This window comes from Chondrus crispus, genomic scaffold, assembly GCF_000350225.1.
Source record: "Chondrus crispus Stackhouse genomic scaffold, scaffold_267, whole genome shotgun sequence".
Taxonomy (NCBI): Eukaryota; Rhodophyta; class Florideophyceae; order Gigartinales; family Gigartinaceae; genus Chondrus; species Chondrus crispus.
The window spans coordinates 41,448-64,854 of NW_005179149.1; the positions used below are offsets into that span (position 1 = coordinate 41,448).

A 23,407-nucleotide genomic window follows, 5' to 3' on the forward strand; every position below is an offset into this window, starting at 1 on the left:
TGGAGATCGAGGTTTTGGCGACAATGGAGAGCTTGCTCTACAAAAAAATCCTTCAAGCATCCCCGCAGAAGTAGTGGCTTTATTCTCAATTTCTGAATTTGCTAGGCTATGTGTAACTCTGCGTGATGATACTCCTTCGAGGAAAGCATTACTGGACTTTAACAACGCGCTCACGCTAGACAACTTTCGCACAAATTTTACTCGGGATGACCTCTGGCGGATTATTGCGAGGCGCTTTAATGATCATTTTATTTCATATGAACAGGATTTCTCCACGTCCGTGCCGGGGGCGTGTTCCTCGGAGCCCCCCCTTTGCGAGAGATCAGCTGAAAAGTTGAAGAATCTCTATCAAAGGACACGATCTATGTTTACAAAACGTTTTGAGGATTACCGTAAGTCGGGAAACAACGATCCGTATAACTTCCATAATTTTTTAGGTCTGCATGACAAGGAAGGGAACGTTGCGACAATGGATATGAAGCGAGTTTGGATATTTTTTGTGGTATGCCGGTTGGACACTAAGGAACCAGACCAGTTCTTGTTCGATGTAAGTTTAAAAACATTTGAGGTTGGTATGGAAGAGGGGGGTATGAGTTCTGCATTGAAGCCTAGTTCATCATTTGGCAAGAGAAGGCGGAGTGCGTCATATGAAGAGGCTGGGGAAGAAATTAAGGAAATGAGAATGGAGAGTAAGGATCGCTGGGGCGAGGTGAAGGATATTCTGACAAATGCACAGAGCACCACGAACGTAGCTGGGAAGCCTACACCGCTTTCCGACGAACTTGAAAAAGAGGACTGGTATGACATCATCGAGAAGCGCACAATGCGGTTGAAGAGGGTGAAAGACGGAGGGGCTGGCGAGGGCATTATTTCAATTTGCGAAAAGGGGCTATCGGAGGCTGTTCAGAAGTTTAACAACTTGCCAAGCGATGAATAGTGACATATGGAACGTCCAGCTGCTCCACAACGCGAAGCGGCACCCCGTCTTGGCCATCGCCTCGCCGGACTGGAACACAGGAAGCCTCTTCACGACCCCGCCCCACGCCGCCTCGCCGCCGCCGCCTGCGTACGCGAAAACGACGAGTGACGAAGAAGAGGACACACAACTGACGAGCGGAGGACAGAAACAGGACCGAAGGTTTTTTGGCAATAAAGCCGCTTCATCACTTCAGGCTCTCGCGGTGGCTCGTGGCAGTGCGGCAGTGCGCCCGCGCGGGGCGCGTGCATGCAACGGCTATTGCGTATGTGTGCGCGCGCGCGGGGGTGCGCTTTAACTGCGTGGCGGTGGAAGAGGGCGGCGGCGCGCGGGGCGGGCGGCGCGCGGCATTTGCGAGGGTGCGGTGGGGGCGAGGGGAAATTTAGGAGCGCTGTGGAACAGCGAGCGGCGGGCGCAGCAGAGGGGGAGAGGTTAGATTGTCGTTGCAAGGCGCGATGACGGGCGCTTGCGCGGCAGTCAGGCCCGAGCTTGGCAGAAACAAAAAGTCGGACGCAGAGCGGCATAAAGCGGTGGAAGGGAGATATCCGGCGGGCGGGGATGTACGGCGGTCGGAGATGTCGGGCCGGCGGTGGCGCGCCGTGGTCAGCGGGGCCGTGAGTGGGTTTGGGGCCGATATTGGGCGGTGTGGGAGGCGGGGCGGGGGAATTGGGGCAGCAATTCGAAACGGCGGTGAGTTAACACACAACTAAATTATGAGTTGTGAACAACTTGCATCGCATCGCGCGCGTGCCCGCTGGAAAGCATCTGCTGACCGAATCTCTCGGCGTCCGTTCGCTGTGCGCTCCGAGGTACTGCGCAGCGTCGGGGGTGGAAAACCTTTTTGGCTCCCGTCATAAAATATCTTGAGGCGAGATTGCGTGGCCACGCACCGCGCCTGCCACCACACGCGTGTCCGCACCAGTGCCGCCGCTCGAGCACGAGCGCGCATAACGAAGCGGCGTGTCCCAGATCCGCGCGGAACGCCCACAGTTGGCGCGGTCGGGAGCGCGCTCGAGCAACTCGCGCTGCGTATACCGCATCTCGCGACAGCGTGCGAAGCGCGCGCACCCCCGCCACAGAGCTTTTGTGCATCTCGCCCCCGTTCCTTCCCCGTCGCGCATGCTCCCACGCCCCCGCGCGACGCACGTAACCGCCGGTAAACCGCGGCCTCACTTCCGCGTACAAAATACGCACCTCTTCTCGCGCACGATCTTTTGCATTCGAAAGATGCATATACCATATTATCATGTATATACTGGCTTGGTGACCAGCACGTCGGCGGGCGTGGTGACCATGGCGGCGACGGCCCCCGCCAACGCGCCCATGTATACGTACGTGAGGAGGCCCGCCGTGGGGAACAGCCCCCTAGCCCGTCGAGATGCGCTCCCGAGAAAGATCTTGCGGCGAGATTGCGCGCTGTCCGTTGCGCGGCGCGTGCCTTCCTTTGTCCGCACCGCCTGCTCTTCCGGGCCGGGGTGCACGCGCGCGCGCCGCTGGAGACAACACCGCGTTACCCCGGGCGTGCCGTGAAAGCAATAAAGCAGAAAGGATGCTCACTAAATATTACCATCATGACATGTTGAACTTACAACATGCCAAACGATTTGTTTTTCCACCACCACCCCACCCATTGCGGACGACTACCTTTTTCCTAGTACCAGTTACTTTCCTACCTGCATGTTAAGGTCGAAGGATGCCACGGCCCTCCAGAAGCGCTACCATCTTCTCCCTTCGTTTAGAAGCACCTCGCGCGAAGTCCGCCTCTGACGATTCGCGGAGCATTGTCACAATCTGCCAGTTTTCCTCTTTGGCGATACGATACCAGTCATCACTGTCTTCCCTCAACGTTGCAAGAGAATCGGAACTGTACAAATTAATACGGTGTTGCCGACCGTTTTGGTTAATGCAGAAGTTATGCAGCTTCATGGTGGCAATAATTATTTCGATGCTGACTTCTAATGAAAATTCCATCTGCCGTAAAATTCTCCATTTGTTAACCAGATATCCAAAAGCCTGTTCGACGTGCATACGCAGGGAGGATTGAAAGAAATTGTAAGCGTCGCGGTATGGGTGGCCCTGGAGTAGAGAGGCAGGATAAGGAGTTAGTAAGCTTTCATCACAAGCATACGCTTCGTCCCCTGCTACCTAAAACTCATTTTGTAGCAAACCTGCGGCGAGATATCCGCCTAAGTACGACACTGAATGCGCTAGAGAGTCATGTGTTGACCCCTTACACTTTGCGGATGCAAGGACAAATCGATAGCGGGCATCCACGAGCGCCTGAACTGGTACAGAATAGTATCCCTTTCTACAATAAAATCCTGCTGGACCGTGGCGAGTCTCCGGCTGCTTGACCTTAACACATATCCCATCCAAAGCCCCTATGCATCCCGTCAAAGGATTCACGCTCCTTCGAGAAACTCTAAATTCTTCGGCAAGCCGCTGCAGTTGATCCTGGCACCCAGAACGTCTGGGAATGATAATCTGCGAAGCAGAAAAACCCTTGTCTCTTTGAAAATTGCGTACACTGTGGTTTTGCAAAGTGCATAGTGCCGCATCTCATCTAGGTAGCTGCCACCGGCAAGAAGGCGCAGTGTTATGCCCAATCTCGCGGCGGGTTTCACAGTGTTTCGTGCCTTTCGTCTCCTTAGGTCATCACCCAACGTCTCCAGCAGAACATAAAAAGAATGCCTGCTCATTCGAAATGCACGCTCGAATTCTTCATTGCTATATAATGCAGTACTCTCTTCGAAACTTATATGCGTCCTTTGCCTTTCAGCGTTCACCCGCCGTGGCGCAACCCGGTGTGCATTTGAAATTCGCTCGAGTTGCAATTTTGCAAACACCAGATTGACAGAATCCTCCTCTAGAATTAAAGCGGCTACAGCGGCTAGTAGTACAGATTTGTATTTGTCCCGTTGTCTTTCTGAAACGCTTTTCCTTCGCAGGCTTTCAGAGCGGCTCATCATACAGGAGCACGGGACTTCACTGGAGAGAGAACGTCAGCGGTAGAGAGGAAGTGGTTACCGCAAGGTTTGGCTCGTGAATACCTCTGGAAAGTGACTTTTCCGAACAGCCCTGGCGCCGTTCCTGTGCTGACGAATTCCTGTTGCTGTATGTAACAGCGGGCGGCGACATTGTCGGAAGTACCTATCATCCAGGTCCGACCCGACGCCGTCCCGGCAACGTGCCGGGTACTGTACCCTAAAATGTTGTCGAGGGCGAAACGTAGAGCCCTCACAACGGAGTTTGAGCTCTGTACTCTTTTTGTCTTACAGAACTTTTCTTAAAAATTTCAATATAAAGCCTCGGAGGGATGCGATGCTGGCAGCACTGCTGGCAGTCAAGAAAAGGAATGTTTGCGATGTGACCGCAAACTAGAACCGGGGGTCAGATCGCGGCGACTGTTGGATATCGCTAACGCTCATCCTTTCTACGATCTTCCCCTACGTTCTTTTCCTTACAGCTCTGTCAGATATCGCTACTACATATACTGTGCACATCCCTCTCCACCTGTCTCCTGGCCAGGGGGCACTCCCTTTTACCACACAAAATTTAGCCGACGGGAAGGGTAGCTATCCAGAGACCAATCCCTGCTGTTTGGGAGGCCATCACAATCCTTGTTGCTTGCTCATCCCGAGACGCCACTTCTACTACTGTACGTAGTTTATATATTTGTAAATTTATCATACTTTTTTGGAGACAAATATCTCCGAGATGAGAGGTAGTGAAGCATCGGCCACTATTGGCTCTCGTCGCGGGAACCAGACGTTCATCTCAAGCCCTTCGTGCGACTCAAAAGCAACAAAACGGAGATTAACCAATACGCCTCTTCCCGTCATACGTGTATTTCGCAGTAATTCAGCTCAATGTCAACCTCCTTCTGGTGACTCGCACCCCACCACCACCACCACCCCACGTACCCTGCCTTCTGCTCGCAAGGAATTTATTACATTGCTGGCAATCGAGGGTACATTTTGACAGACAGTAAAATATAGAAGCATCGCAAGTAAAGGGTTCAGGGGCTATGATATTTCTTCGCTCCTAAAAGAATGTCAGCAGGTATGGAGCAGCTTATTTTGCGTGTACGTTTGGCGAGTCCTTCGGAATAAGGGGCCGAAAGGCGTTCATATACTGCTAGAGCAGGGTTTGCTAGGAGCAGCAGCCTATCATGACTGGCGGTTTTCAGTGACGAACGAGAGTAGATCATAAGAAGCATATGCGAGTTGGGTGGGCATCTCAATTTGGACCAAAGAGCTCCCCTTTAGACCTTTAGATGCAATCACATTCCTGTACAACCCACCTGACTCCTCATCCACAACGCTGTGTGGAACTCATCAAAATTGCCTCCTGGCACGTATTGGCAGAACCACCAAAAAAGTATGCTATGTTGGTCATCTCCCCTCTTCTAGGTCAGGTACTCACGCGAATTTTGGTCTGTCTTCATACCGATCTCCACTTCCTTCGTCGTTCCAATCATCGCCCCATTATCCACGAACCTCTTTTTGTGTCGCCACCGAGGACACACAGAATCTGTTGACGTCCCCTTCACACGCATTATCGCCGCATCTAGGTCGATTATGAAACGCCTCCGCGACAAATTTGAATGAAACAGCACATAAGTCATGAGCACAAAATAGAAACAGTATGCAGTCCTTCATGGCCACAGCCTGCCCCGATGCAATGGAATATGCAGCCATGAAAGTAATGAAATCCGCTGCAGGTCCTTCAGCATGCTTCTTACTGCGACGCTGCCGCCTTGTTTTGCTGGATCTACCGCTCCACATTTCTGAATGTTAGGTACTGCCTCAGATACAGATTAACTGCTCAGTATCGAAACTACAGTACTTCTATCTCCACATGCCGCCCAGCCCTAGTTTTGAGGATTTTTGGACGCAGGCGGAAGACTACTTCAACAACCTCACACCTCTTTTTAAACGATCTGTGCGTCCCTGACATCCGCACTGCTTGGCTTAGTCACCATTCTTAGATCTCCGCACAATTTCCAATATGTCAAACGTCATCGAAGAAACGGTCTCAGAACAGAACAGTACAAGTTCGGGAACTGTCGACTCTGTGACCTCTTCGTTTGGTTGCTTATGCCCAATTGGCTCCCAGTTCAAGGCTCCTGGTTCATTGTCATCAGAAGAACTACACGACACTGTGCTCACAAAATCACCCTACGATTCTCCAGAGCAGCGTGCACTTGCCAATGTGTGTATCAACACAATTCGATTCTTGTGTGTTGATGCTATCAACAACGCCAAGAGTGGACATCCAGGAATATGTATGGGTATGGGTGCTGCCGCCTTCGTTCTCTTCGACAATCATTTGAAGTTCAATCCTTCAAATCCGAAATGGGTCAATCGGGACCGGTTCGTACTTTCAGCTGGACATGGGTCTATGCTTTTGTACTCTCTTTTGTGTCTCTACGGGTACGACTCGGTCACTCTGGAAGATATCAAGAGCTTTCGGAAACTCAACTCTCGAACTCCAGGGCACCCAGAATGCGCCATAACTCCAGGAGTTGAAGTCTCTACTGGCCCTCTCGGCCAGGGAATCTGCAATGCTGTGGGAATCGCTATATCAGAAGTGCACTTGGCTTCCGTGTACAATAGGCCTGGTCATGAACCAATCAACAACTATACGTACTGTATTGCTGGAGACGGTTGCTTAATGGAGGGTATGTCTGCTGAGGCTTGTTCCTTGGCGGGGCACTTGAAGCTTGGCAAGCTCATCGTGCTCTATGATGACAACCATATTTCCATCGATGGGGGAACTGATCTTGCTTTTACAGAAGACGTTGCACTCCGTTTTCAGGCATACGAATGGCAAGTGTTACACGTTCAAGACGGGAACGATAACGTCATAGCGATCGATCAAGCCATTGCCCTTGCCAAGAGGACGATCGATAGACCAACCTTGATCAAAGTTACCACGACCATTGGTTACGGAGCTCCTACAGTAGCGAACACAGCAAAAGCCCATGGAGCAGCTTTAGGTGCTGAGGAGACCAGGGCAGCTCGAAAAGCTCTCAACTACGAATATGACCCTTTTGTGCTCCCTCCACCATCAGTGGAGCATTTCAGAAGGAAGAAAATATCTGGTGTAGATCACGAAAAGGCATGGGACAAAATGTTGGCTGAATACCGCACAACCTTCCCTGGGCTTCATGCGAGTTTCTCGGCAGAGGTGTTGCTCGGGAGGGTAGACAGCACAGTCGAGGACGCGATACGGAACGAAGCTTTCCTCAATCGAAGCCAGAGCCAAGCAACAAGAAAACATTCTAAAAGCATTCTCAATGCTTTTGCTCCACATCTTCCGAGTTTAATGGGTGGGGCCGCAGACACGACCCCATCCACGTTGACAAATATGGAATGCTCTGGCGACTACTCTGATAGCAACCGAACAGGACGAAACATCCGTTTTGGAGTCCGAGAACACGCCATGGGGGCTATCTCGAATGGAATATCACTCTCCGGATATAACATGCGCTCCTTTTGTTCTACGTTTTTCGTCTTTTCCGGTAAGTTTCCATCGAGGACCGTGCTACGTGTGAACGAAAGGAGTCGACTCTGTTTGGGTCTACGTTCAGAATTCGTGCATTTTGTAGACACACCAGCCATCGTCGTACCGCCATTGCTTGATTCTGACGTCTTTATGCATGCATGCCCTTCCACTCGTTCTAAACATGCCATCACTTTCGAACAGATTATATGCGAGCTGCGATGCGGATGGCTGCGTTAAGTGAAACCGGGACAATTTTCATCATGACTCACGACTCCGTCGGCTTAGGGGAGGACGGGCCTTCTCATCAGCCAGTCGAGCACTTAGCTTCATTCCGAGCGATGCCAAATCACGATTTGTGGCGACCTGCAGATTCAATCGAGACTGGAGCTGCTTATTCAGTTGCCGTTGCCACAAAGAAGAGACCCAGCACTCTTGTTTTATCACGTCAAACAGTTGGTGCAGTACCAACCACCAACTATGACGGAGCAAAGAGAGGAGGATACGTAGTGAATCGACCCCCAGAAGAAGGTTCTGTCGACGGGATCATTGTGGCTACTGGTTCCGAAGTGTCTCTGTGTGTCGAAGCTGCCAAGCAGATGTTCACTGAGAAAAAAGTGCGCGCTCATGTCGTGTCGCTGCCATGCTGGTCACAATTCGAGAGACAAGATAAGGAGTACAGGAGAGGAGTGTTTTGTGTTGAAAGGGAGAGAATTCTCTCTGTAGAAGCAGGAAGTTCATTTGGGTGGTCCAAGTATGCGAACCACCATGTTGCTGTTGACGAATTCGGAAGGTCTGGACCCGGAAAGGACGTTTTAGACGCTTTCGGAATATCTACGGAGCATGTGAAAGCCAGGTTTTTGGAAATCATCGGGCTGGACAGCTAGAGTCATCACACAAGGTGGCAAATGACTGGAAACAACTTACCATAACCGAGGTCTTCATGTGACGCAACCATGTGTTCGTCTTATCTTGATATCATTGGCCTGCCTTGCCGTTATTCGAATCTCTGAGAGTGAGCTGCGTTAAACCTGTATACACAGAATTTGTCGCACCATTTGAAGATAATATTCCTGTGGGTAAACTGGGAGAACATCCGAACAGACTTGCAAATTAGGAACTGCCAGCATGTCCGAAAAAGACAGAGAACCATGGTACCCCTCCAGTAGGACATGCAATATGACCATGGCATGGTACAGCAAGAGCGCTTTAACTGAATGACCGCACTCCCTGATAAACTTACTCCATACATGAGGGAAATTGTAAACAAGATATTACTACTGTACTTCTTCAGAGTGAAACAAGTTCAGCGAAGCTTTTCTTTTTCAGAGGCTTTTTTCGGAGATTAAAGAAGAACACGGCCAGTTTCGACAATTGAAAGATCAGCTCCTGGAAACGTCGAGAGAAGCAAACGAGGCTCGAAATCCTCCTACGAAGGCTGTGGCGTGACTTAGAATGATTGACAAACTGGCGAAAAGATGAAAAACACAACCGCCGCTTGAGATGATGAAGCGCATCACAGTTTGCGCGGCCCTTCATTGGCTGGCCGAAGAACCCTTTTGTGTTTTACCCTTTCAAAGGAAGTGAGATTTGTAAACTAGATGCGAGCTTGACTATGCAAATAAACACAACGCGATACAATGCTCATTTGAAACATTTAGGAGACCAGCGGATGGTCATGAATCGCATCCAAGATGAGATATCATTTTTGTTCAGAGCCCCAGCTTTTCTTTTTCGACATGACTTTTCCTAGAATTTTCCCTTTAAACGTTATATAGTCATCCTGTTTTCTGCCTTGATGAGATTTGTGCCCGACGTGTATTTGCGGAATGTTTCTCGCGAAAAGGGTCTCCTTTATTCTGCTGGCCAAAAATCTTTCGCTTCACTAGCTGCCCCAGCTCGTGCACCACAACTGAACACGTACTCCCCGTCTGAAAGTGTTTGCCTATTGCTGTGTGACGGCCTTTCTCTGTTAACGTCAGTTATCATTGAGCCGCTGCTACTGCATCCAGAGCGAAAATTACCTGTTTCGCGCAGGGGTTTCTTTATGCTCTTGACATCATTGCCAGAGATGTGCATGCTCCTTGGGGACATGCTGTCTAGCAAAAATCGCTGACGTGAATTTAGAACGGATTATCAGAGTGTTACACAGAAGAAGTTTGAGGCAAGCATTTAGGAAATGGATGGGATACGCTACTTTAAGAGCGCGACGGATGATGGACCTCGAAATATGGTATACAGGTCATTTCAGTACATAATATTTCGAGAGCCGTGAGAGTAGATCTTTTCGGTATGGTACGCGACCGAGTGTTCCGGAAATATGTTGTGAGCGGTATGATTGCTGTTAGTCTCGTCCAGCAGGGTATGAGTGCAGTGCCGAATGGACAATTGCACTTCGACACATCTGTGCCCCCGTGCCAATCTCCCACGATAAAGGCGCCAGCAACCGCTCCCACGCATCACTAGAGCCAACCCTTTTCCTGCAGTTACGGGCTCAGTTAGCTGACTTCTTTACCTGCATTTTGCACATTGAGGAGAGGCTGTTCACCTGGGGTGTGCCCCAAGGATTCTAGTGTTTCTCGACCGGCACATTACGCAAACGAAATTTGATTTGGCTGTGAGATAATTGAAAGACAAAAGAGAGCCACACTGCAGCATTAGGAGTTGAACAGCGGCGAAACGTTGATGCGGGACCATGACAGGGCTCCTGAAAGGGATTTCAAGTAGAAGTGCGTTGGGGGAAAGTGATGTCTCTACGTTATGATAACGCTTGGTCGGTTAGACACTACAGTAGAGATAGGAAGAGTGGAGTTTCAGCGCCGGCTTGCGTTAAGGGGTCGAGAGGGAGGCAGCTTGTAGCCATTTCACTGAACATGTACCGTATGTTGTTCACAAGTGATTCTCAACAAGGAGACCCTGCGTCAGGAAGTTGCTTCACTCCAAAGATCCATCGGGACGTCAGGACATGATATCACATTCGTCTGTGCAAAGTCGAACCTGAAAATGACAGATACTGAAAATTGACTGCTGACTGAGCTTCAGAATCCAATTACATTCGATGCTGCCGCAGTGCTACGGTACTGTACGACATTGTACAGTAAATTGGTGACGGCCATAATTATTAGGGTGCAGTACACTGTATATACTCGCAGTCGCTGGCACTATACTGTACTGTACGTAAACCCGTTGGATAAAACGTGCTAGAAATGCGCTACCCTTTAACGAACCGAACACAAGAATTGAGAAAAAAACGGGGTAGGGAAGGCAGTGCGGAGCGAGGCGCAGTGTATACCGCTCTCTGAAACGTTGAGAGCTGCCGTCCTTCTCGAATCCGATAATACAGCCATGGTTCCTTTCTTGTCCACCATTTTGCTCCAGCTCTTGCAATCACAGCCAGAATTAGATGTATTGGTAGGCGGGAGAAATGCATTAGCTTCATGACTTTCATGGCGCTGTTTCGCGCGCCCGAGTCAATTGCCTTAATCACGCCTCGTACAATTGATCTGTTAAAGTAACAATGTTATAGTAACAAAAAGTATGAGGGACCACCTTTTTCTCCAAATCTGTAGCTTGTACTGGCCGTCCAGCTAACTAGTGTCTTAGACGACAGGCGAATTGCCTCATTTGAGGCCTTCTTTGCAAAATTATATACATTAAATCGAAACTTATAAAGTCAGTTTGGACCCCATTTCTTCAACGTACATGCCCTCGGCAATAACATCTTGGAAAACATTGAGATAGCAGTTGTGAATACACTGAAAGACTAAAGAGTGCAATGAAGTTTCAATAGCCGGTTGACATTTTAAAAAGGCGTTTTGGTTTCGAAGATATCAACACACATAAGGGATTGAGGTTGGTCCAAAAGGCTTCTTTTTTAGTTATTCTAAAAATCACTGGAAAAGACGTGCATATCTCACCACACTTCATCCTTCCGCAACGCAGAAGCCGACTGCGCTGGCGAGTGTATCTTTTTCCTTGTTGTTGTGCAAGCACAAGTCGCGAAAAGTAAGTAGAAAAGGAGCCTCACATGGGGTCAGTTGTCGTCGAGACACTAAGTACACTAAACAATGTCGCACTGTTGTATCTGGCCGCCAAGGCCACAGCCCCTCTGCTCGGGCATTTCGCGTGAATCCGCGGGCACGAGAGCGCGCGGCAACGATGGCGGGGTGCGCGGGTGCATCGCGAGCGGGCGGAAGACACTGCGGGGCGGTGTGAAGCGGGCGTGTTTCCGGCGGGCGTAGCGCCGCCGCGGGTGGAGGGGGCGTGGCGATGTCAAGGTGGTCGGGCGGAGAGGGGGCGCATGCTTGCTACGTTGCTGCCGTTGATGAGTGGCTCGACACGCGAGGAAGGGGCGAGACGAGGCAGGGGGGTGTGAGAGTGGCGCTGACGAATGCTCTGGCGAATGCTCGTTGTGAAGCAATGCGAGCCAGTAGGGTATTTCCACGTGGTGTATGCGACAGTGCGATTCGATCCTGATTGGGCCGGTGGCACTTCAGTACTTACTGTTGTACTGCACCATACCGCCCGGTGCGGCTTACAGAATTAGAAATCACGGTATCGCGCGTGCTTTACAGTGCCACGTGGAGAAGGTGCTCAGCTCGCTCCCTGTCGCTACTCGAAAATGGCGCGCTGTTGAAAGCCGTCACCAATTCAAACGCTTTTAACAAACCGCTTCTTCGACGCCCCCTCTGCTCGCTCCCGCGCGTTCACCCTCTACCCGTCGCCCTCCCACCCCCCGGTCAATGCCCCCGCCCTGCACGCGCATCCCCTCCCCCCCGCCGCCATGACGTCCCCCCCCCTCGTCCTCGCCGTCACTCATCGCCACCTCCGCCTTCATCCCCACCAAAAAGCCCTCCCACATCCGCCGCCCACCGCTGTCTCCTGGTTTCCCACCGGCAACTTCCTCGTCACGTCTAACCGCGCCTCGCTCACCTTTCTCACTTCGCCATCCCTCGCCGCATTGGGCGAGATCTCCCCCAGTCCACCGTCCACCGCTCACATCCTGTCTGTGTCGCTCTCGCCCGCCTCGCGCTTCCTGGCCGTGGGCCGCTCGGACGGCGTCGTCTCCGTCCTCGACCTGGCCTCGAAAGCCCCGGTCGCCTCCTTCACGCTCTCTGCCCCCGTCATCTCGGTCTCCTTCCAGCGCTCGCCCGACGCGCGCTACCTCGCGTGCGCCACGGCCTCGGCCGTCTCGCTCTTTTCGCGCGTGTCCAACCGCCTCGTCGCGCGTTTCGCCGTCGCCTCGTCCCCGCGCAACGCCTCCTTCTCCGCCGGCCGCCAGCGCAGGCTGTCCCCGGGCGCGACCGCCGGCGCCAAGATTACCAACGTCGCCTTCTCGCCGGCGCACCTCAACCTCCTTGTCGCCACGGATGAGAGCGGCTGCCTCAACGTCTGGGACGTCGCCAGGAACGTCGCCCCCAGGCCGCGCACTGAGCCGAAGCTCGCCGCCCTGCAGCAGCACGATACCTACTCTCGCTTCACTACCCCGTTTCGCGCCCCGGCTGCCGCCCTTTCGTTCGCGCCGAAGACCGCGCAGATTAGCTTGTGTGTCGGTGGTTTTGACAAGCAGCTCCGCTTTTTCGATCCGTCGCTTAAGAGGATTTGCTTTTCGGTTTCGTGCCCCGCTCCTGTGTCGGCTGTCTCGTTCGCGTCGGATGGCCGGCACCTTGCCGTCGGCCTGACAAACGGAAAGATGCAGATTCTTACTATCGATTCGGAGAATGAATCGGCAAAGCTGGTCTCTGAGGTCGTCGTCGATGGAGATGACGCTGAGGAGCCGACTGCTGTGCGCTCTGTTCATTTTCAGCCCACGGATGCAGTCGACAGCAAGGCCGACAAGAGTATTACGGAGGGTCTCCAGAATTTCTTCAAGCGCACTGAACGCCCTTTTTCTCTTTCAGGCAGTGCGAAAGGCTCTTCTTCGATGACTAAACATACTGCTGCCACGAGAAACGGTAATGCGTCTTATGACTCGGATTCGCTCTTTGCTGGATTTGGCGATGAGAGCGATGATTTCGAAGATGCGCTAGAAGGCCACCTTGATGTCGTCTCGGACCCGACAACCACACCAGCACGTGCCTTACGCAGCGCTTCAGGGCCGAGGGATAGTGACATTTTCTCTCCGGTCGCGCCAACACCACGGGCCAATCAGCCAAGTTCTAGACGGGTAACCAAGTCAACTTCGTTTCACGAATCTCCTCAGACAGTGGGAAGAAAGGCGCATATTACATTTAGGACACCTCGATCGCGCACCGCTCAGCCCATTACACCTTTGAATGAGAAAATCGAAGCAATCACGCTGACTGACGCGGCAGAACGAGACGTACCGGCTTGTGACTCGGACCATCAGGCGGATTATAAAGATATTGAAGCACTACACATCGACAGTGATAGCCTCGATTCGCTGTCAGGGAGATTACCGCCGAAATCCGGATCCTCGATCCCCAAGCGAGGATACGTGTCCCAGCCGCAAGGCAGTACGTTCTCAGATGATATCGGGAATGCGTTTAGCGATGAGCGGGAGGGAAGCAGAAGCCCAAAATCAGACCTCAGTCCTGTCCCATCCGCTTTAACGCGATCCGAAAATGAGGTCGTTGCCTCTAATTCAACTGAAAATCCAAAGCCATCTACAGCATTCTCCCGCAGCTCTTCGCACGGTTATCCAGCATCTGCCACAGACAAACCCTCATTTCCACGTTTCTATTCCGTTCCGGACAAAATGACAAGGCCTGCTTCGAACGTAACATTTGAGTCACCTCGAAGCAGGCAAGGTGGAAGTCCAGCTGATGCTTCCTTGAAGGGGATAACTCCTCGGCATCAAAGAGAGACGGTGGCAAAACCGGCGGCAAACGGGATTGTGAAGCCTCAGAGCGCAGTTCCTGACAACCTCGCCCCATCGCTAGGAAAATCACAAACTCTGGATGGCGCTCCAAGTTGGCTGGCTGGGTTCCGAGATGAGTTGAGACAGATGATGTCGCAGGAACTTGACGTAGTTAAAGCTGATCTGAGAAGCGATGTCCTCAATATTCACTCTGAAATGATTGTGACATCTGCCCGACAGTCACAAGAATTTAAGGCTGCATTTTTGGAGCGTGATAGGCGCGTCAAGCAGCTGGAAAAAGAAGTTCATCGACTTCATGAAGACAACGAAAGATTGCGGCGGCAATACGGACTTCCCTGATAGTTGTTCCATCACCAAATTCTTTAAAAAGACGAATATTAACTCAAGTGTACAGACTAATTGACTAGCTTTGGCAAATTTGTGAAGATACTTCATTATAAACAGTGGGCGAAAACCTTCAGGTCTCAAGTAGAGAACATGTGCACGTAGTTCAGGTGAGACGTGATTGCAGCAGCGTCATTGTAGAGTTTCATGTCTGTTTGTAGATGAAACAAGGCGCAGAGGATGAGCAATTTCAAATGGACAGAAGTCAGACGACTGGCAACATCAGATGGTGGCACGGTAATTCTGGAGCAAAGCAGACGGGTTTGCAACTCACCGAAGCCCTCACCCAAGTCAGTGGCGGGAAACGTCTTGCTCTCCGCGACGGTCAAGTCCTGGTTGACAAACCCGCGGACCATGACGTTCATGCCGGACTCAATCATGATCTTGGACGGCCTGGAGCGAACGACGTTGACTTTCCCAGCGTCGCCTCCATCGAGGGTCATGGTGGACTCGCTAACGGCAGACACCTTGCCCGCAACGATCACGGGCTTGTGAAGGAACGAATTTAGCTGCTTAGCCGTGATGAACGGGGACGGCGTTTCGGCGTTGTTTTCAAGCATCATGGCGGCAGCGGGTGTGTGTGCAACGGGACAGACTGGCGTGCGATCGAAAGAGGATGTGAGGACGGATGGAGTGAGAGGCGAAAGAAAGCGTCAAAGCTGAGCAAAGGCTGCCAGTGGTCATTGCCTCGTGCTTCGGCACAACGTCATAGTGGGGGGGTTCAACCTTCTATCTAATTTGGCGGGAAAGCAATGATGGTTGAATTAAGCTGTTCACAGAGAAAACTTTTAAATGTTTTGAAACCCTTGAGAGAAAGATCCTGGCTCTATGTTTTCGTGTTATTAAAACATTTTAAAAAAATGTTTTAAACATATATTTAAAATATAAATGTAGGGAAACGAAAAGACGCCGAGGGCTCGGATGGCGGCACACGTGCGCTGTCTCATGGCCCCTTGCTGGCTAGCCAGCTGGCTAGCCAGCACAGCATTGTCACATCATCGATAGAGTCAATATTAGAATCTTTCAAGGATGCTTTTGTTCATGCCACTTGTTGCGGCATGGACAACGGATAACGCTCCCTCTATTGCAAGTCTTCCGTGTCTCGCCTCGACTCGAATAGACGGAAGCTGGCTTTTCGAAACATTCGTTCTTTGAACTGAGCGCCAAAATGAAGAGACTCTAAACAAAACACAGCAGTGCCGAGACGCGGCCTTGGCGTTGTGTTCACAAAAATCAATTGCTGACTTCAATGAGATAAACGGTTCACATGCACTGTGCAAAACTCGATATAATTCAGTGCTACCGATGTCTGGCCTGCACCGCATCTATCCATACTCTCGTATGTCGTCTATCACTGAGCCTTAACGAACCTCCGTACGCCTGCCCGAGAGACTCCTTCGGGATGAACTTGTGAACCTGTTTGACAGACGTTCCAAAGCAGAGTAGGTTGTCCTTGGTTTTTTGCTTCATGAAAGGTCTCATTACCTTCAACATTCCTCGCACGTACCAAGGCTCGTGTACTAGATACATACCGCTAGCACGCAGAGGGTAGCAGTGTTGGCAAAGTTCAAGTGAGAGAAGGTATTGCTGCACGGAGAGGAATCCGAATGTCTTGAGTCTGCAATCCGTCAAGTCGGCAACGATAACAAGACCGAAAATTTGTGCCCGAATGTCTAGCATCATAGTCTCCAGCATTGCAAATATAGCTGCTAAGAAGTCTTGCATCCTGTCCCTGCCGATGTCCTCCAAGTACGGCATCAGAGCCTTGATGTCCATAGACATAACTAACCGCCCCCGCCTGTCTGTCTTCGGTAGGATTTGAAACGAGCCTGAAGAAATGAGATGCTCCACCATACCAATATCAAACTTCTTGAGCCAAGCATGGTCCATCTGAGCATAGCAGAAATTAACATATTCAGCAAAGGCCAAGTCGACGTTAAACTTCTTCGCACGAAGAAAGACGATGAGAAAATGGTCGTCGGTTCTTCCAAATTTTGGCGGTGGTCTCACCTCTCCGTTCTCCGCTCTCCTTAGAGGTTGAATCGCTGTCGACGGTTGTCCGTGCCGTTGCGCATGTGCCAGGGCCTTCATCTTCGCACGGAACGATGCCATTGCTTGTTTCCGCCTTTCGTAGGTCTCCGAAGTGTAAAGGTACGAGCTTTCTCGTAGCTCTTTCGGCGGTGCGAGAGGGTCCGAGTCATCTCTTGGGTCCTCTTCATATGGCTCTTTTGGCAAAGTCTTGGCGTTGGACGCAGGTGGATGTGCCGGCATTCCCTTCAAATTGGGCTTGCTTGACGTAAGAGTCATGAGCAATGCGACCCACAGTTAGTGTTTAAGTTGCAAGCGTGTGTGTAGGTGGTAATGGAGGGAAGGGTATATCACAGAGGGGGTCAAATGTGCTTGAGGAAGGGTAAGGCGAAGTGGGTGATAGAATCTGAAGCGGGGTTGCGACTGCTCACCAACGGACATCAACGGGATTCTTTGAGGGGAGAAGCATTGTAAGAGCGAGAGGTCATTCTCAATTAAATATAATTCATCTGACCGGGCAGATTGTCCAGTCAGTTGGTCAGCCGCGTTGGCGGGTGGTTTATGAATGCCATAGGTTGGATGAGCCGAAAAGGGAATATGTGGTGCCGTATGAGTGTGGGGCGGGCGTGCGGCTGGCGCAGGCACCAGGTGGTGTGCTACGTAGGAGGTCTGGTTCTGGGGCGTGAAAGCGTGTGGGAATCGGTATTCCAGTGGCGGTGTTTTGAAGAGGAGTGACAAGCTGCACGAGAGTGGGGGAATGAAGCAGGGCAACAAACTTAGGTGGAGGATGCTCTAATCGACCACTCTGGTCGATGCTATAGGCTGGGGCGAAGGCTCCCAACTCTGCCCGGCGTGTATTTAGGTATTGCATCACAGGTGATGGAAAGATAGTGGCCGTTCAGTCTAGAAATCGAGGCCATGGGGTGAAGAATGCTGAGGTCGTCCCTATTTTTGTCGCGGCATGTCGTCAAGAAAACTGTTTAAAAACTCCTCACTGTAATTGTACAACACATGTAACTGGGCAACTGGGCGTTGCCGAAATTGGCCATCTCTTTTTCACCTCACTAACCTTTTACAGTATAAGCAACACTTACAGCAAGGAATACAGTGTTGTATTCGGTACAGGACCTGCGCTGTGACAGTATTCGCCAGAGCAAATGCTTTACAGTAGCTGCAAGGGATCTCATACTGTACCTGATGTTTTGCAAATGGACGGACGATGTAACATGTTACGCATCGTCCATCCATTTGCAAAACATCACCTTCGTTCCGTAGCGAAGCCTGTAAAGTAGAGGCTGAGTTGAGCCCTTTTGGTGATCACGCATGGCGTCCCGCAATTTCAATATCTACGGTACCCTTGGTACTGCATGCATCGGCAAGCTTGAAGCTGCTGTGTTGCTCTTTCACGTACCAGTGCGGTCGCCTGCCTCCCCCTATTGCGTGCATGCACTCTACGCAGGAATGGCGAATTTTAAATCCCAGGCATCTGATCTCTCCATTCCTCACTCGCGTACACAACAGTACTAGGCCACTGCACATCGCACTTTCGTCTCAGAGAATTGTGTCCCTACATCACAGTGCTCGGCATTAAGATGCAGTGCAGTGTCTCGATAGATAGATAGATAGTGTCCGGCTCGGTACGTAGGGCTCCTTCCTGGGAAGTAGGATCCCTCCTATGTGTCCGGCACGGTACGTAGGACTCCTTCCTGGGAAGTAGGATCCCTCCTACGTACCGTGCCGGACACTATCTATAGTACTTAGGATTTTTTGAGTTGGGACCAACTCAAAAAATCCCACGTACTGTACGTACAGTTCGCTGTTGATGGAGGACAGCGTCGCGTTCGCTCCTAGCCAACCAACCGTATGCGGCCACGCTCCACACGTACAGCCAACGCGGGAATCTGTAGCTCCGACTAGCTCGAGACAACTGCCTTGAGCCCTCAGAGACGGACATTTATTCCCGTGTCTGCCGCATAAAGACGGGGGCATGTTAAGAGTCTTAACATGCCCCGTTTTGCTGCGGTTTGCTTTGCTTTGCCCAAAGAAGTGATTTGGCGTGCTATGAGTGGCTCCTACGTTTTAATTTATGTGTTTAAGAAAAGCAAGGGCTTAAGAGGCATTCGGTATTTGTTAAGAATTTAAAAGTATTCCTTGCAAAACCGGGCAAGGCAAAGCAAAAACCAGCCTGTTAAGACACGCCCTAAGGGCGTGTCTTAACAGGCTGGTTTTTGCATTATCCATGTCAAAACTTGCTTGTGCCACGCGGTCCCGTCTTCAGCGCACATCGTTTCTTACAGTAGTATTGTACTTTGGAGAAAGATAAACTACACACACAAGAAAAACGGTCATACCTCCAGCCACCTTTGGCAATGATTGACGATGCTGTTTGTTTTATCATGCATCATCCTTGAGGAGCGCAAAAACCAGCCGAATAATCTTATAAGACTCGTCTTCGACTGCGTCCAGACTTGCATGCGAGGCGAAGGTAGTCCGCTCCTGATGTTAGTATCACTTCGTGGCATTTGGATTTGCAGTCATCCTTCCGGTGTCCTGTCCGTAGTCGCATTTCCCGACTTCACAGAGATGATGACAACTTTCTTCTGCTTCGCACCGCACAACACAGTGATCGAAAACATGATATGGCAGAAACAGCATTGCTTCCCGAAACAACAAATGGTCCTCGAACTGCATTTAATTCATGTTTTTGACGGCGACATCGATTCATACCGTAGATTGTGGTTGCCATACTGTTCAGCAATGCAGTTCAATATAAGTTCTTATCGTCTCCTCACGCGTCGGGAATTTGTAATTTGAGCTCGAAAAACTTGATACCTATTCGCGTTCTAATAGAGAAAGGGTGTTGGGGGAAGTACTCTACGATATGCAGCTGTAGATTTAAATGCAGACTTCACGTGTGCGGTCCGTTTTGAGTTTAACCCGTGCATGCTGAAAACTGACCATTGCGCACTCGCAAGGACAGTAAACTTCAGTGATGAAAGCGGAAGGAGTGTACGGTAGATCTGACAGGATGTCAATACCGCACGTAAATTGTCTTCGCCACAACCTTATTGTTGCTAAGAAGCGTCCGCATGGCTTTATCATGCTCCATGTTGCAATCCCAGATATCATGTTCGGTAAGAAAGTACAGCAAGAAAAGACGATGAAGCCGCTGGAGACCGCCGATCTGATGAGGATTAGAGGGACAGTGAGGTGCAGTGAGCTGCGAAATCTTCTTGGGCAATAAATATGTTTTTTTTTATTAGAAAAGGAGAAGATCCATTCTCCCCAGCAAGTATCTGATGCGCCATGCGTCTGTGCGCAGCCACCTGATTGGAAGTTAATCGCTTCCTGCACTCAAGGATCTTTTGCTGCCTCAGCGCGATTTCAACCCAAATGCCCACGGCGATGCACATCCGCCCGACTAACTGCCGCTCATGTTCTAATCCGATTCTTCCCTGCGTTCTCGGATTGCCGCTTTTATCCGATTCTAGGAGCTCGAACAGAGACTTATTTAAGGCGCTTCAAACGATTCCAAGCCCAGCTTCCCCGATTATGGCCTGAGCAGTTCGACGACATCCATCTTTTGAGAATCAAGGGTTTCCAGCTGAAAAACAGCTCCTCTCGCACGATATGAGCCCTTGCTTCGTAAACATACAACCAGTTCATGACGACACTGCCACTAACACGATGAGTTCAGCCAAAAGACTTGCTGAGCGTGCGCGAAAAGCCAGAGGGGAAGGAGACCCTCGGCAAGCCAGGAAGCGGCACAAAGGGGAAAAATCTGATGGCATCAGGGATGCTCCACCCCCTGGTATTGCCGAAAGAGTCCTCGCAGCTGAACGCCGCATGAGCCATAGGCTTAGCCATGACCTTTGGTATGAAGACCCTATCGCATGCACCTACAACCCCCTGGTGTATGCCAGTGAAGCGCATGAATGGTCAGTAAGAGCGAAACCCGAACCTAAAAATCATTCTGTCCACGTCCTTCTGCTTACGTTGGTGAGCACCCGCAATAGTCTCTAACATCCTCCTGATTCATTGACCATCCTCACAGGTACACAAAAAAGTTTGCCAACTCACGGAAGGAAATCTTGCTTGTCGGTTTGAACCCAGAGCCCCTTGGTATGGGACAGACTGGAATACCCTTTGGAGACATATCCGTTGTGCGCGACTGGATGGGTTTACCAGAAACTGTCAGCATAAAAAAGCCAGAAAATGAACATCCGAAGCGCCCTGTGACAGGGTTAGAAGAGCCTCTCACGGATACAAGCGGTCATCGACTCTGGAATGAGTGGGCGAGGGCCACACACGGCGAGAATCCAGAAGCTTTTTTCGAACGCTTCTTTGTTTATACATACTGCCCACTGATGTTTCTGCGCAAATCCGGAAAGCTTATCTCACCAAATATGATCCATCCATATGAGCGCCTCAAAGTCAGTGAGATATGCGACGAGGCGTTGCGCGCAGTCGTGGCGGCATTACGCCCTAGGATGGTCGTAGGCATAGGAGGATGGCCAATGGAGAGGTCTCGATTTGCGCTCAAGGATTTTGTCAAGAAGGGCATGGTGATTGGCTCGCTTATGCATCCTAATCCTTCCTCATCTCTTGCAAACCCGGGATGGGCGGAAAAGACAAAGAAAAGGGTCCAAGAACTTATTGCCGAGATGATGGCGACGGAAGATGTGTGGGTCAAGTTGAACACACGGCCATGATGTCAACTTGAACGACCTGACCAAACTCTGCGATGTTTCGGTAAGTTGAATGAGCGGCCCTGAGGTCTAATTAACGGATTGACCAAACCGCACCACTTAGCTGTGGCGAGGGAGGTAGCAGTACTCGCTCGGGAAAAAGAGTGCGGGATTAACTGAAGAGGTTGCTCACTTCGCAACGGCCGTCTCTTGCTATGAAACCCTGCTTGACTTTTCACCCTGCGCACCTGCGTTTACCGGCAACATATGCGGACGATTCACTGCTTTGTTTCATGTTTCAAGCAGTCACGACACACAGAAGCGCAGTGAAAACTAGTGGACCGTCTTCGTTGCCGACGTCGTGAGGGTAATGAACCAGAAGGCGAACCAGACTGATGATCGAAGCTGGGATGGCCTTCAACACTTTGATTGATTCCCGGCATGACAAAAGGAGAGCTCGTTTCAAATTTGCGCTGGATTTACATTTGACGTAAACGCAATGAACGACAACGCTATTTCCTTCAATATCCTTGAATTCAGTGCGAGTTCTCTCTAAGTGCTAGAATTTTAAAGCAGGTCCATCCAGTAAAACTTGTTCTGACGCACTATCAGCGAGTAAAGATTCACGCTATTGCCTTTCTGACCGGGGTCCGTACTCAAATGAGGACTGCCCTTTTTTGCAAATATATATACATATCACGTAATTCGCGACTCAACGGGCCGTTCTAGTGTCTATCGGACCGTTAGTCCTCATATGAGGACAAATGTTATTTTATTTTTTCTAGACAACACAACTCACGATTTCACTTACGTTTTTTTTTAAACCAGAAGGCCATCACCACAGATAAAGCATTCGCTTGTCGATTCTAGTGAAAGCCAACTCGTTGATGCACATGAAGGTGTTCAAAAGAAAAAAATCGGCTTAGAGGAAGCATTTTTCTTAAGCTAATCTTATACAGGGGGGTCGCGATATAGTGCCATCTTTGTTAGTGCCAGCTCCGATATAGTGCTACCCTTCTAGGGGTGGCACGAATTTTGAGCCAAAAACGAAGGGTCTCCAGTGTCTAGGTGACAAATGACCTCATATGAGGCCATTTGACCTCATATGAGGTCACTTTTCAACTTATTTTTCTCGACTTGTGCTAGCTCAACAAGATGGAAAAAAGATACTCTCGACACGGCAGTTGACTTCTGCGTTGTGGAAGGGTGGAGTTTGGTGAGATCTGCACGTCTTCTCCAGCCATTTTTAAAATGCCCAAAAAGGAGCCTTTTTTGACCAACCTCAAAACGTTTTATGTTGATATCTTCGAAACCAAAACGCCTGTTTAAAAAGTCAACTCATCATTGATAGTTCATTAGATTCTTAGTCTCTCTGTGCATTGACAACCGCCATCCCAATGTTTTGCAAGATGTTATTGCCGAGCGCGTATACGTTAAAGAAATGGTGTCCAAACTGAATGTTTTAAAGTTTCGATTTAATTTATATATTTTTGCAAAAAAAAAGCTGGCCTCATATGAGGCCATGACTGACCTCATATGAGGTCAAATTGCTTGTCGTCTAGACACCAGAGAGGCAAGGCAGTTGGATGGACGTACTGCCCGAGAGCCGCTGCCGCCGCGGAAAGATATTATGCAGTTGCTTACTAGAATAGAGACTATGACGGAAAAAGGCAGGGTCGATGATGCAATTGGACATCTGCAAAAGTGTAGGCTGGCATTTATGGCTGCGAAAAAGGAGGGAGTCAATGCGACGGCTCGGCAGCTACTAGTAATAACAGAAATGCTTGATTAGACTCGAGTCTGTAGTGAAGATGCAAAGTATGAGTGATGGCGTCCTGCGAGCGGTCTTTCTGAGCAGTGATGCGCAAGGGAGTGGCTGCAAAAAAGCCGTAAATCTCATTATCCTACAGTGCCTGGTTCGATATAGTGCCGTTTTCGGCCTACTGACACAGGGTAGCACTATATCGCGACCCCCCGCCCCCG

The 23,407-nt window shown here is 50.4% G+C and overlaps 8 protein-coding genes; 5 read left to right on the top strand and 3 right to left on the bottom strand.

Moving 5' to 3' along the window:
• Positions 1 to 5,986: 5,986 nt before the first annotated feature.
• On the top strand, positions 5,987 to 9,236 carry CHC_T00005040001 (hypothetical protein). Its single transcript, XM_005716466.1, has 5 exons — positions 5,987 to 6,940; positions 7,073 to 7,502; positions 7,688 to 8,159; positions 8,190 to 8,357; positions 8,996 to 9,236. Exons 1-5 carry the CDS (start codon positions 5,987 to 5,989, stop codon positions 9,234 to 9,236), a joined length of 2,265 nt encoding a protein of 754 aa, XP_005716523.1.
• A 3,939-nt stretch (positions 9,237 to 13,175) lies between these two features.
• Positions 13,176 to 14,789, top strand: CHC_T00005041001 (hypothetical protein). XM_005716467.1 is given in 2 exon segments: positions 13,176 to 14,663; positions 14,664 to 14,789. 1 exon segment carries the CDS (start codon positions 13,176 to 13,178, stop codon positions 14,661 to 14,663), a length of 1,488 nt encoding a protein of 495 aa, XP_005716524.1. The 3' UTR covers positions 14,664 to 14,789.
• Positions 14,789 to 15,268, bottom strand: CHC_T00005042001 (hypothetical protein). Its single transcript, XM_005716468.1, has one exon. The coding sequence runs from the start codon at positions 15,266 to 15,268 to the stop codon at positions 14,789 to 14,791; it is 480 nt and encodes a 159-aa protein (XP_005716525.1).
• Position 15,269: 1 nt separating this feature from the next.
• On the top strand, positions 15,270 to 15,371 carry CHC_T00005043001 (hypothetical protein). The gene has a single exon (XM_005716469.1). It carries the CDS (start codon positions 15,270 to 15,272, stop codon positions 15,369 to 15,371), a length of 102 nt encoding a protein of 33 aa, XP_005716526.1.
• Positions 15,372 to 15,467: 96 nt separating this feature from the next.
• Positions 15,468 to 17,015, bottom strand: CHC_T00005044001 (hypothetical protein). XM_005716470.1 is given in 2 exon segments: positions 15,468 to 16,007; positions 16,008 to 17,015. 1 exon segment carries the CDS (start codon positions 17,013 to 17,015, stop codon positions 16,008 to 16,010), a length of 1,008 nt encoding a protein of 335 aa, XP_005716527.1. The 3' UTR covers positions 15,468 to 16,007.
• An 18-nt stretch (positions 17,016 to 17,033) lies between these two features.
• CHC_T00005045001 (hypothetical protein) lies at positions 17,034 to 17,177 on the bottom strand. Its single transcript, XM_005716471.1, has one exon. The coding sequence runs from the start codon at positions 17,175 to 17,177 to the stop codon at positions 17,034 to 17,036; it is 144 nt and encodes a 47-aa protein (XP_005716528.1).
• A 1,563-nt stretch (positions 17,178 to 18,740) lies between these two features.
• CHC_T00005046001 (hypothetical protein) lies at positions 18,741 to 18,878 on the top strand. The gene has a single exon (XM_005716472.1). The coding sequence runs from the start codon at positions 18,741 to 18,743 to the stop codon at positions 18,876 to 18,878; it is 138 nt and encodes a 45-aa protein (XP_005716529.1).
• A 1,157-nt stretch (positions 18,879 to 20,035) lies between these two features.
• CHC_T00005047001 (hypothetical protein) lies at positions 20,036 to 22,050 on the top strand. XM_005716473.1 is given in 5 exon segments: positions 20,036 to 20,072; positions 20,299 to 20,674; positions 20,791 to 21,429; positions 21,570 to 21,600; positions 21,601 to 22,050. 4 exon segments carry the CDS (start codon positions 20,036 to 20,038, stop codon positions 21,598 to 21,600), a joined length of 1,083 nt encoding a protein of 360 aa, XP_005716530.1. The 3' UTR covers positions 21,601 to 22,050.
• Positions 22,051 to 23,407: the final 1,357 nt, after the last annotated feature.

Bases quoted from the DNA above. Each gene is read 5' to 3' on its own strand.
- CHC_T00005043001 (XM_005716469.1), top strand. From the start codon at position 15,270: ATGGCGGCAGCGGGTGTGTGTGCAACGGGACAGACTGGCGTGCGATCG.
- CHC_T00005040001 (XM_005716466.1), top strand. From the start codon at position 5,987: ATGTCAAACGTCATCGAAGAAACGGTCTCAGAACAGAACAGTACAAGT. The intron at 6,941-7,072 runs GTAGCGAACACA...TTCAGAAGGAAG, and splicing joins TTGGTTACGGAGCTCCTACA to AAAATATCTGGTGTAGATCA. The intron at 7,503-7,687 runs GTAAGTTTCCAT...ACTTTCGAACAG, and splicing joins TACGTTTTTCGTCTTTTCCG to ATTATATGCGAGCTGCGATG.
- CHC_T00005046001 (XM_005716472.1), top strand. From the start codon at position 18,741: ATGCCCCGTTTTGCTGCGGTTTGCTTTGCTTTGCCCAAAGAAGTGATT.
- CHC_T00005041001 (XM_005716467.1), top strand. From the start codon at position 13,176: ATGCAGATTCTTACTATCGATTCGGAGAATGAATCGGCAAAGCTGGTC.
- CHC_T00005047001 (XM_005716473.1), top strand. From the start codon at position 20,036: ATGCGCCATGCGTCTGTGCGCAGCCACCTGATTGGAA. The intron at 20,073-20,298 runs GTTAATCGCTTC...TTATGGCCTGAG, and splicing joins GCGCAGCCACCTGATTGGAA to CAGTTCGACGACATCCATCT. The intron at 20,675-20,790 runs GTCAGTAAGAGC...CCATCCTCACAG, and splicing joins GCCAGTGAAGCGCATGAATG to GTACACAAAAAAGTTTGCCA.
- CHC_T00005042001 (XM_005716468.1), bottom strand. From the start codon at position 15,268: ATGCTTGAAAACAACGCCGAAACGCCGTCCCCGTTCATCACGGCTAAG.
- CHC_T00005044001 (XM_005716470.1), bottom strand. From the start codon at position 17,015: ATGACTCTTACGTCAAGCAAGCCCAATTTGAAGGGAATGCCGGCACAT.
- CHC_T00005045001 (XM_005716471.1), bottom strand. From the start codon at position 17,177: ATGTCCGTTGGTGAGCAGTCGCAACCCCGCTTCAGATTCTATCACCCA.